Source organism: Acanthochromis polyacanthus, chromosome 2 (assembly GCF_021347895.1).
Source record: "Acanthochromis polyacanthus isolate Apoly-LR-REF ecotype Palm Island chromosome 2, KAUST_Apoly_ChrSc, whole genome shotgun sequence".
Classification (NCBI taxonomy): Eukaryota; Metazoa; Chordata; class Actinopteri; family Pomacentridae; genus Acanthochromis; species Acanthochromis polyacanthus.
The window spans coordinates 12,760,669-12,772,998 of record NC_067114.1 but is presented as its reverse complement, the minus strand read 5'-3'; the positions used below and the strand labels follow the sequence as shown (position 1 = coordinate 12,772,998).

At 38.6% G+C, this 12,330-nt stretch overlaps 1 protein-coding gene across 1 annotated transcript in view; it reads right to left on the bottom strand.

The window, feature by feature from the left end:
* adam10a (ADAM metallopeptidase domain 10a) overlaps positions 1-11,559 on the bottom strand; it is a 30,372-nt gene extending 18,813 nt beyond the window's left edge. Inside the window, exons 1-2 of the mRNA XM_022200831.2 lie at positions 11,179-11,559; positions 6,815-6,965 (exon numbers count right to left, since the gene is read on the bottom strand). Of these exons, the coding sequence (XP_022056523.1) occupies positions 6,815-6,965; positions 11,179-11,230 (203 nt within the window). The 5' untranslated portion in view covers positions 11,231-11,559. The remainder of the gene's footprint in view (positions 1-6,814; positions 6,966-11,178) is intronic.
* Between the last annotated feature and the right edge of the window lie 771 nt (positions 11,560-12,330).

Genomic DNA, 12,330 nt, shown 5'->3' with positions numbered 1-12,330 from the left:
TGTTTGGGAAGTTGTTTTGGCAGTGTAGACTGCAAATAATGCGTCCAAAGGGTCAGACGCTGACCAGGATTTCCCTCTCCAGGATGACTCTTTGACCTATACCGGCACTCAGCTCTTCCTCCATCATTTCTGCTCTCACTTCACACCCCGTTTTGTTATTGTTGTAATAATTACCATTTGTCCAGTGGTTTCAAAAGCACAGATGATTATTAATGAAGCAGATTACTGTCTGTGCTAACAAATACAAGGATAAAGCAGATTTCCAGTCCAACACAAAGTGATCTGATCTTTTAATTTTTCAGAAGCCAAAAATGTAACAGAAAAAAAACTGAGAAGAAAAAAACAAAACAGGAGGAGTGCGGCTGAACGTATGGAACAAAAACTGCAATATGACCTGCTGTTTGAAGTCAGCATTGTGACAGAGATCATCTAACAATAAACGTAGTATAAATTCCTGTGCTTGTTATTAGTCCTGGCTCACCCATAAAAGTTCAACCTTATCTTTGTTCCATCAAAAGCTCAGCCAACCCATGATACTACCATGGCACACTGGTCACAGTCCCAGATGAATGCATAAGTAGATTATTCAGTTAGAAATCTACCGTAATCTGCATTTTTGGGGATTTGAAGTGTTTAAAATGTTAATTGCTGATGCACTATTCATGAAGGCATTTGTAACAAATACTTCTGACAGACAAGCATCACTCACCAAAAAGCATACCGCAAAGCAAGCAAAACTGTTGCTTTAAAACTGCACTTTGCAACTTATTCTATATTTGATAACTCGACTCGTCATCTGTGAAAAGCTCAGAACAACTAGCAGGTGTTGACAGTTACTCTTAGAAATACTATCACACATTTGAGATGCAGTTGCTCCTGGATACAAAGCAGCTGAAGAATACTAAACAAAAGGCACAGAACCTCCATATCCATAAATCATTATTCCACCATCAACACCAGCCTTGTTTTCCACCATAAATCACAATCTCTTGACCAGTTTCAATTAAGAATGAACACCTTTATTGTGAATACAGACATAAAAGGCAGAAAACAATCTTGTCTCACTGAACAAAACCACAGTAAGAACCCCGAACACACAAACATGCAGTTTCACTTGCTCTTACATCATTACACTGTCAGTATTCTGAAAGCTCTAGTTTTCCGCTTGACTTAAAGTGGAGTGCAGGACTTTTACACGTAAATGATCATCAATTATATTCAAACTCTTGCCAAACGAGTTCACACAATGCTGATTAAGCCTATCAGTGTTGGATAAATCCCTCTCTATTCCACAGTATAATGTTTTAAATCTGGTATCCGTGGTGTCACGGAGAAATCTGTTCTAACTCCAAAACTTGGCAGTTGTCAGCAAACTGTATCTACTGCAGCAGTGACAAAGGCAGAATCTCAGTAAGAGGTAGCAAGACAAGTAGAAGAGCAGACTGACAACTTATTTCTAGCATTGAGTGAAGGCAAAACTCTCTCACTGGTTTATTTCAAATGGTTGACAAGTTTAATCTATGGAATTTTTCTGACCATTTTCTACATTCCATATATTCAAAAAGGAGCTTTACAAACGGAAACTGCCTTCCTTATATTTTTAACCCCCTATTTATTGTATGTAACACACATGCACACACATCACAATACTGAAAGCAGTGAAAAGATTTATCCTGAAAATACGTACAAGCATTTTGTTTCTCAGAGGATTTGTAAATATCTATGTAGTTCATAAGGAAAAGATGATTAGCATATAAATAAATGACCTCTGAGAAGTGATACTTGACGAGTAATAAGACACTTCAACCAGCAATGACTGGTTTAGCAGAGCTGAAACTGTAGTATGTAGAGCTTATGAAGGAAAAACATAAGAAGCGTCCAAAAAGATTTTCTGATGTTCCAGACAAAAAGAAATGTTCAGATGAAGGATAATGAATAGAAAGCAATCAGCGACAAGAACAATAACTGCAGGTACAGGATGTAAGAATGTGTCAACAGTGTTTGTGTGATAACTCTCACTGCACAAAGGAGGAAAACAAAGTTCCACAATGCTGGTTTAACTGACTGATTTTGCCATTTATGGTTTGGATACCACACTTTACTCACACACTCAGTGAGAGCTCATACCCACTAGATGCAGAACTGTAAATTCTCTATTTTAATACATCATGTGCCAGACCAAAAATTTGTGGACAAAACAGCATTTTCTACAACAGACATGTAGAGAGCAGGCTAAGGATAAAGGCAGTAGTACTCACAGAAGCAGCTGACTGATAAATTATTCATACATATCCTGAATGCTGAGCATACTGACTAAGGCACCTGACAGTCATACACTGCTCAGTAAGCAGAGCAGCACAAAGGAAAGGAGTTCCCTCAAGCCAAGTCTACTGGATGGTATCCTTACAAAGAAGGCAATATCTACTTGATATATAACAGATATAAGTAGTTTGGTCATAACTTGAGCTCTCTGTAAACCTTGAAGAGGTTTGCAGAGACTATAGATAATGAAGAGAGTATAGAGAGTGAAGAGAATTCAGTCACAATGTGCACTATTCATAAAAACTGCTCTATATCCACATAACACACAATCAACAACAACTGCCCAACTGCTTCCCGAACATACAGGCCGTTTTTGTGTGTGTGTGTGTGTGTGCGTGCATAACTGCCTCCAATCTGACTAATAATTCATTCCAAAATCAGTTATTACATGTCTTATTCTCGGAAAGTTAGGCACTAAACTGAAATGTGAATCGTCCCTTCCACCAGCATTGTATTAGCCTATGCTTGAATACTATTTAGGCACATCTCTTCGTAGAGAAGCCCTCCACAGAGACCCTGTACCCTGCCTTGTTCCGTCACCTGATCCGGCAACAAACACTCATGTGAGTGGGCATACACAAGAAAGCTTTTCTCTTGTTACAACAAACCTCTGTAGCACCAAACTGCCCTGCCTTGGGTTTTTACAAAAGGGAGAGTATTTGTCTGTGGTATATGAACAAACTGGTAATAAACTGAGAGAGTACATAAAAACTAAGATTCACAATTTATGATCAATCTTTAAAGTCATTTTCTTATTATTACAATACGCAACAGAAGTGAGTACACCCTGTGTAAAATCCCTTCAATGTAAAATGATTCAGAATTGCAGCACCTCTCAATAATTACATTATTTCTCGGTTGACAAGTAGGCTGTTAGAAAGACTGTATTGATATACTGGCCCAAAAGCAAAAACTCCACAAAAGTGAATACACCCGTGAACACTAATATACAAATAAGACAATCTGTGATCATTCAAACAAAATCGAGTACATCTGTGATTTCCAATTAGCCTAACTGCATGAACACTGTTATGAAATGTCCAGTGAACACCAGAACCTGCCCAGGTTTGGACCTATGGGCTGTGCCTATCTGCATGTCTAAATCATGGCTCCACATGCAAAAGAATTGAAAGAGCAAGAGAAAAATCTGACTGTGAGATTTGAAGGATGAAAAAGGATACAGGAAGATCAGTGATCTAAAATTCTGCCACAGACAGTATACTGCTTTCATAATTTAGCTCTGAAAAACAGATGAAAAAACTTGGCACAGGGGTTGTCAAAGGAAATTGGAGTTTGTTTGACAGTTCAGACGGTGTGAAGGACACTGCATAAAATCATCAGGCATAAACCTCTATAGAATGTTGAAAAAACCTTGCTAGCTATTAAGAGTTTATCTATAAGATGTACTCTACTCATCTTTAGACACTACAGTGTGCTCAGAACTGCTCTAATTCAAGCTGTGGAGCTCTGTGATACATAAATTATTTCCAAAAACATTAAAGTTACAAAACTGAGTGCTTGTCTCTCAAACATAACCAGTGCTAGCAGTGAGAAAGGATTCACTGCAGTCATGGCAGTAAGGCTTAAATAACAGCAGCAGGAACAGACAACAATGAAATAGGACCAAAGAAAGGTAGTCATATTACTTCACTTCTATGGAATTGGTTCAGTTTTGCAAGGTCTGACATCAAACAGACCACTATGCTGTGTAAAGTTAATGAAAAAAAAAATGTTCAAAGTGAAAGAGGCAGCATGATAAACTTGTTTCAACACCTGACACAAAAGCACACAGTGGACAGGAGCAATATGTGTCCTTTCAGATTCAGAGGCTAGCTCTGTCTCAATTCTAAAAACACTGGTAAAAAGCATGTAACATTAGGTGCCTCTCTTTCCAGAGCCATGAAAGGAAACTGGCCTTGGCCTTTTATAATGGTACAGACATGGTACCCATTTACACAGCTGAAAAAGCCTGGGCCTACTCAGATGCTGAAAACAATATAAGTATGAACCACGCAGCCTTAAATATATGCAGAGATGGAATGAGACCATTTTCTGTTATTGCCTGTCAGCTGCTACTAAAGTTTTTGAATATAAAAGGATAATAGTCTTGCTAGTGGTTTGTATCTCTAGTGTCACATAAAGCCCTTGTTTCTTAGGAAAAGAAATATTGGCTCAATCCAACCTTCAAACTAACAGATTCACAGAGTTTGAGGCGTGTTCCTGCTAAATGTGTGAGCACTTTGGGCTGTGCCTCTGTCAAACTGTCAAGTATAGCAGAGCTCTGATGTGGACTTTTCTATGTTATTGTGTTCCCTTTCTGTGAGTCTGCATATCTGCATATCTGCAGACTTCTCTGAGGGACTTACCCACAGTTCATAGTCAAATATGTGATGTCTAAACATAGGAGTTCTGCCCACACAAATGTACACGACCCAAGCATGTATGGTGCCGGGAAGAAACCTGCTATTAAGGTCATCTGTAAGTGACAGTATCTGGCTGCTCACTGTCGTAGTTATTTACTGCAGGTTTGCTAAAATTTCTAAATTTCTAAAGACTACAAACAAAAGACTAAGCAAACAGTAACTGATCAAATGAGTAGCTGAGCAAATTCCAAATCCAACACAAGTTCAAATACCCATTTTTTTTTTAAATAGTGGTGTTTTTTTTTTTTTTAAGTAACCTGTGTTGTCATGATAGATCGTCCCATTCCTCCTTTTTTTTTATACCAATTTGGGCCTTTAGGAACTCACATAAAACACTACACCTGTGTTTAGTCTGGAAAGGGTTTAGTGTTTAGGCTTAGGGAGGAAATTGGGACTGAGTCATTTTTTTCTTAAAAAAAAGAAAAGAAACCATACAGAAGTCATGGTTCAAAAATCACGATTCATTTTCTGTCCTTATCACCCTGCCCCATAAGACAGCACTTACTGTGTTCCCAAGAATAGCAATGACAGGAAAGAGCACAAAAGCACAGGAAAAGGTTTGACAGGGCCTGGATAATCCACAACAGATAGGCTTGGTGACGAGTGAAGGAAACAGAGCTACTGCGGTTAATTATTACTGCACACCTCAGCGTGGCAAAAAAAGACAGCAAAAAGGAAAAGCAGATGGAAATGACAGCCAAACAAAAAGGGACAAATGGAAAGACATTTCTCATTAGTGAGAATCACCCCAGACTAACACTGGGATCATAAGACATTATAATAGGATAAGCTCTACTATGACATGTTTGTGCAAAATGAAGGCAGCAGAAACCTAAGTTCTATTGTTAGTGACTTAAAACAAGCAATAGCCACGTATCATATCACTGCACATTGAACTGATACTCATCTGTACATATCAAGCATATTCAAAGCAATGGCAATAATGTCATTTTGCTCAGGGGGGAAAAGAAAAAACATACAACTGTGTCTATGTTGCTACAAAATTATTCTGAACCATTTGCAAACATCTAAAAAAGCCATATGCTTTAAATGTTAATACCATCCACAAAATAAACATTTAAGCTGTTTCATTTTCTTGCTTCAGCACCACAAACAGTTTATTTGCAAATGTTTTATTCATACACATTCTGTTGGAGCCTGTTGTCTGGTTATACAAAGTGAGAAGAACTCAACTGATAAAAATCTGAGAACATTTAAACAGTGTTAACACCTAAAACCATCTGTTTTCAAAACAGAGGTGGCGTCACTGTGCTGCCCTGACAAGTGGTAATCTCTAACTATGTGTCATATGTCAGAAAACTGAATCAGAAAGGTTGAATAAAAGGAGACTCCACTAAAAGAGGTGAACTACAGACCCGCAATAATGTGGTTAGTCTTGTTTTCTCAGTCTTAAATAACCAGTGTTGCCACTGATGCTCCCAGAGGGCCCCTTTCAGACAGGTGTTTGTATTATACCCACTCAATACAGAATCAGTTATGTTCTCACAAAATTCTAGACTTAATTAAACCTCCACACATTTCTTGCCTAAAGCAAAGGAAGCACTGTATACATACAGAAGACTTACTGGATAATTTTGAGTTAACAGCTCTACATTACAGCTCTATTCCTATATGTAGGTATGCACACCCAGTAAAATCACATTTACTATACATTTGACATTGGATACAGCTGTGGTTTTAATATGAAATCAGCATAACTAAGTCATTAATTATATAATATTGCTATCTATAGGGAAGTAGATGAGCCTTTCCTTAATCCATTTTACAGGCAAATACATCATTTGCTGATTATTAATGCAAATCAGACACGCTGTGTAATCCTGTGGTGACAATATGGTTAAATAAATACAGTAAACACAGCACAGAGCAACATGCGTGAGAAAAACTGAATATGCTTTGTTTATTCTTAAGTTTGTATTAGATGCTATTGCATGCAACAAGAGTGACATGGAGACAAATTCAGGCAGAAGATGAAAGGTTGGCAGCCAGAAAGAGATAGTAAATAAGTAAGGAGGAGTGTGTGTGTGTGTGTTTGCAAGTAAACTGACCTTCCATGAGCGTGGAAGTCCAGCTGCACAGTCCTGTCCTGAGGAGACAGTGCCCTCTTGGCTCTCTGGTGACTGTTGTGTAGGGCTTCTGTGTCATATGATAAACCTTCATAATGGCGAATATATTTGTTCAAACGGTTCCCAAACTGACCTGAAAAAGAGTTCAATGGCTCCTTAACACATATCCACATACATTTGTTACACAGGCCACACTTTGTTTTGATATTTTACTGTTATTCCATGTAAGTGTGAAAATTAACCTACATCAACATTGTGAGGACCCTAAAACTGAATTATTTATTCATTTTTATCCGTGCTTTTCCTATTGTGAAATACTAAAATATCTTAATGAAACAGGCCTATGGCTCCATGTAGGGAAAACAGGGATGAATCTCTACAATAGTCACCAGCTATAGTACAAGATGTCACTCACTAGACATGCTTAACAGGCTTATTCAGCTTACTGCCATGCCCCCACAGAGGTAATCCCGCCGGCTTTCATTCTAACCATTTTCTTTGTTGTTTTCACAAAGACAAAGAAAGTGCTCAGTTTAACGCACAAGTGAGAAGCACATGATGCACATCAGGTGACTGAGGTTCTGTTTCAGCGGTACTGTATATCATTGTGTGAGCTGAGAGGCTGAATTAATTGCAGGCTTTTTAAATGGTAATCTGCATTCCAAGGGAACAATGAAAGCTGCTAACTATCAGTCTGAAGGTTTGGGCTGGAAAAGGAGAATTTCTGCAGAGCAAAATAATGTCAAAAAGAAATTGAAAATAAATTCATTAGCATCGGTTCCATTTAAAGAGCTGCGGCTGAGCTATTGTTATGGAGGACCTTCACTGGCTACAATAAGACTCCCACAAGCAAAAGGGAATAATGTAGGTGCTTCACCTTGCCTGTGCTCTTACACTGCACTGTTTGTTCATCACTGTAGCACTTCTATGTGGTGGGAGTCACAACTCCCCAAACAGGGAGAGGCTGTACCAGGCTAGCAGCAACTTGTCCATGAATGCACTTAGAAAATATTTCAACAACCAGCTTATTTTGCCCTTCTTCTACAATGAAAATAAAGACAGCAAACTAAAGAAAATAATTCACCAGTCTGAAGAAACACAAGATCGGCTTTGAGGTGAGGGAGCGAGGCTTTAATTAATCTGGGAATATGTTTGTTTCGTACAAAACAAACACTGCCAGCTCAGATTGCCCAGAACTGCCTTCTCTGGAGGATGTGACAACTCCATTAATATGTAGTAATGTGACAGCACAACGCTGCTTTGTCAACAGATAGCTACTTGTTTAATAACTTAGCAGCAAGTCTGACATCTCTAGGATGTTAGAGCAATTTTGCTCACATTGGATCACAAAAAATCTACACATCATTGAAAAATATAGAAACCTCAATGTAATGTCTCGTGCTCAAATAGAGCATTTTTCATGCTCACTAACAGCCTGGATATTATCAGGGCTACTGATAGCAACTATGCAGGGATAAAAGGAATACTGTGTGTCTATACAGGCACCTGAGTAAGCAGGTTACTCTGTGTTCCATGTAAAGATAACACCATGAGTATGGCCATATTTAGGATCCTAGCATGTATGCAAACATTCTCAGAGACAGAAAGCTGTTCAACAGTTGTTTAAAAGGAAAAACAAATGTTTCTCTTTTACAATTACAAGTAAGAATTTATCCCCTGTCACTAGCAAGTTGACTGAAATAGATAACATTTCTGGTCAGACCGCAGCAGAAGTTGAGAAAATACTGGCAGTCAGTTTCAGTGTAATGGCTACATCATCAGGATTTCAGTGCAATCGGTTTCAGCCTCAAGTGCCCTGGTGAAGTGCATTTCTTGAAAAAGAGGAAACTGCTGACAAGAATCGAGGAGGTGGTAACAGCATGGATCACAACTGATCCGAGCCTCGCATTATCATGCATGCTGGGTGATGGCAGCCTGGCTAGAGCTACACATCAGGCTTCCTGCAGCTCAGGGCAACTTCAGTGTCTCTCCTTAACATTGCGTACCATAGAGCACGAGAAACAATAACAATAAGAGAGTTGGCTGAATCCTGCAAGAATCAAGTCTGACAAATATTATCCATAACAAATTTCAATGCTACACTACTCGAAAAAAAAATAAAATCTCTGCAGTAAGCCATCACTGTAAGTGAGCCAAGTAACAGCAGCAGTGTCAAAAGTGAGATAACCTACTACATCTGAAACACTGACTTCCTCAGAAATGCCTGAGTATGGAGCCGAGGAAAAACTCATTGCATTGTGTGTCATGCCATCATCACTGAAAAGTCTTCTTGATCCTTTCTACTCTACATTCACAATCCAAATAGAACCACAGAGGGCTTCCAATGTGCCAGTTATATTGAACATAAATTGTAAGCCGGTGTTTGGTTTAGTCAAATGAAGCATATTGTCAGGTGTTTGTAGCAATCGTGGGGTAGATCAGGATATCTTCTGTGCCAAATTTCCTTTATTTTGCAAGTATATAAACAGTTTATCTTTGTTTTTGCGTGTGCCGCCGCTCAATCTAACTGAAAGCTAATGGTTTATGTTTGTAAAGTTGCAATTTAAAAGCAGGTAAAAGAATAGAAGACACTTGCTCAGTCAAGGTTAACACTTAGACAACCATCACTTTGAAAGTGCTCAGTATAATCACTTTATGCCTCACAGAATGCTGTTACAATTTGCCTCAGTCTGAACTAGTCCAGTTTTGAGGTTCTCAGCACACAGTGTTAGTGTATGAACTAACTAAAGGATGAACTAAACCTGAAACATGCCACAAAATGACAGTCTTTATAAGGAGTGCTCCATTCCACAAAATGTACGAGTCTGAGAAAATGTTCAAAGTACAATAACAGCATCGACCCTCAGGATAAAGTCAACACGCAAGACTTAACACTGATATCATAGAAGAGTTTTATGAAAAATTGATCAAGCAATTCATCAGTATTTGATGGAGGATGAGATCTGAAGCTTGACCAATACTGTATCAGAAATACTGCAAACCCAGACAGTAGAACGCACAGTGTAGCTCTGTATAAACATATATGATAACAAAATGAAAGCCGAGACAAAATTTTAGTAGGTTTTCCTGTTCTGTTTGCCGTGCTGCTATGGCTTACCATAAACTTTTAAGTTATAAAACCTCAGTAACATCAGTGTTTTCAGAGGTTATAAGATGACAACAAAACCCACATCCTGTAGCCACACGTGATCATACTCATATTGTTTATTCGTATTTGCTAACATCCATTTCTGTACACGGTTTAAACTAGGAGATTAATCTGTTTTTAATGCGTCTGTTTTGATGTTTTGTTAAGCACTCTGGGTCGTTCTACTGTAATAATCTGGGAGCTGGAAAACACTCAACAAGTGTTATATTTTAATCATTTATCTTTACGTTGACTAATTTTTCTGGGTATTTTTGTCAATTACACAACACCCTAGGTTTGCTTGTCTTCTTTGACGAAAGATGACTCAGTGACTCCAAGAAACGATTTAAACTGTACTGAAATTACCTAAAATGACAGCCTACTAAAGGCGGCACCATTTCAACAATGTCAGGAATATCCTCGGAAAGCACCAGACAAAGCTTTAGACAGATGGTTGAGCTGTAACAAACATCAAGAAATTCTATCAAATGAATGCCTTCTACTACAACTAATGCAATACACGGAGCCTGTTACACATCCTGGTGACAACAGGAGAATGTTATCAAGCTACATAACATGGTGGATCTCTTTTTTTTTTTTTTTTTTGCTGTAGTAAACAACAGCAGTCGAGCACAAAGGCTTTCAGTTCAGGTCATTACAGGTCAGTAATGGGACAGTTTGCTTGTCGTTTGGCTCGTTACTGGCAGTTGTAATAGCTGTCAAATGGAGCGGAGCGTATCAAATATCTACATAACTTCACATTACCAGCGGAGCTAAACTTAGAGTTAAACTAGTTTGAAATTATTCAGACGCAAGTGAAACAGTCCCAGTACTGTAAAAGCGACATAATCGCAATTCAAATGTGTGTTTGTAGACGTTGGCGCTGTAGCGTTAGTTTTCCTCTCAGGAGCTGTCAAAGACCCGAGCTGTTTATCTACTCCAGTACTGAGCCTGTATCACCCAAACGTAATTAATTAAGCTGATACTCAGCCAATGCGGGCTGGCTAACCTGGCCTGGGTGCGCACTGGTACTGAATAAACACAGGACAGCAGTAACAAACATTACAGTTACCATTAACATTAGCCAGCTAGCTAGCAAGTTAGATAGCCGGAGTACAACTGCATGATCCGATTAGCGCTAGCTCCAATGACGATCACTGAACACTTTACTTCCTCTGTTAAGTCAATGGAAACTTACCTGTAATGTCTTGTAGGCAGCAAAACATGAGAAGTAGTTTAACAAATATCATATCGAAATCCCCTGTAATCCCACTAAACTAGCTAAGCGACCCGCCGACGCGGCTGACTGCTCCTTGTTTCGTTTTCTTTCACTTAAAGCTATAGTCGCCCTTCCTAGTTAGCTAGCTCCCATCACAAACACCGGCTCTGCCCGTCTCTAGCGCCGCGACGAAACACAGACAGATACACCGACAGGCAGGCAGGCAGACAGACAGGCAGACAGACAGGCAGAAAGGCCCTCCTCCCTTCCGGCGTGTATTGCCAAGACAGTCCGGGACACACCCATCCCTCTACCGTAGTGGTCATAGGTCGAGAGAGTGTGAAAAGAAGCTACAAATCACCTCTAAACTACCATTCATCTTTACAGGAAGACAACAACACACTGTACATGACTGTGACCAGCCTGAAAACAGACACCGAGCTGCCTTTACCGGCTGTTTGTACTGCAAATCATGACTTCCTGGTTTAACAGCTGAAGTCTTTTTTTTTTTAAATAGTGAAGTCAGTTTTCTTTTCAACACGCAGAATAATTTTACTACATTAGAAATCAACAAGCTCCCCTAAAGTGTCTCTGTGGTTGAGTGACTTGATGCTTTTCATAAAGTTAGAAAAGATAAAATACTCAGAGGGTCCAAAGACAAGTTATGTTCTATTTGGGATTCAATCTTGACACATCTAAGCAAACTCAGAACATGACATGATATTTGAGCTTTTTAACCATTTCATTTACTCCTGTGAATCATGCCTGTATGCATCGAAAGTTTTCCACTTACGCTGAATTTTTAATACACACACACACACACACACACACACACACACACACACACACACACACACACACACACACACACACACATATATATATATACACATATATATATATATATGTGTGTGTATGTATATATATGTATGTATATATATATATATATATGTATGTATATGTATGTATATATATATATATATATATATATGAACAGCTGTTAAAATAAAATGCATATACATACATATATATGTATGTATGTATGTATGTATGTATATGCATTTTATTTTAACAGCTGTTCATTCACTCAAATCCTTAAATTAAGTTTATAAAAATAAGCAGACTTCCAAC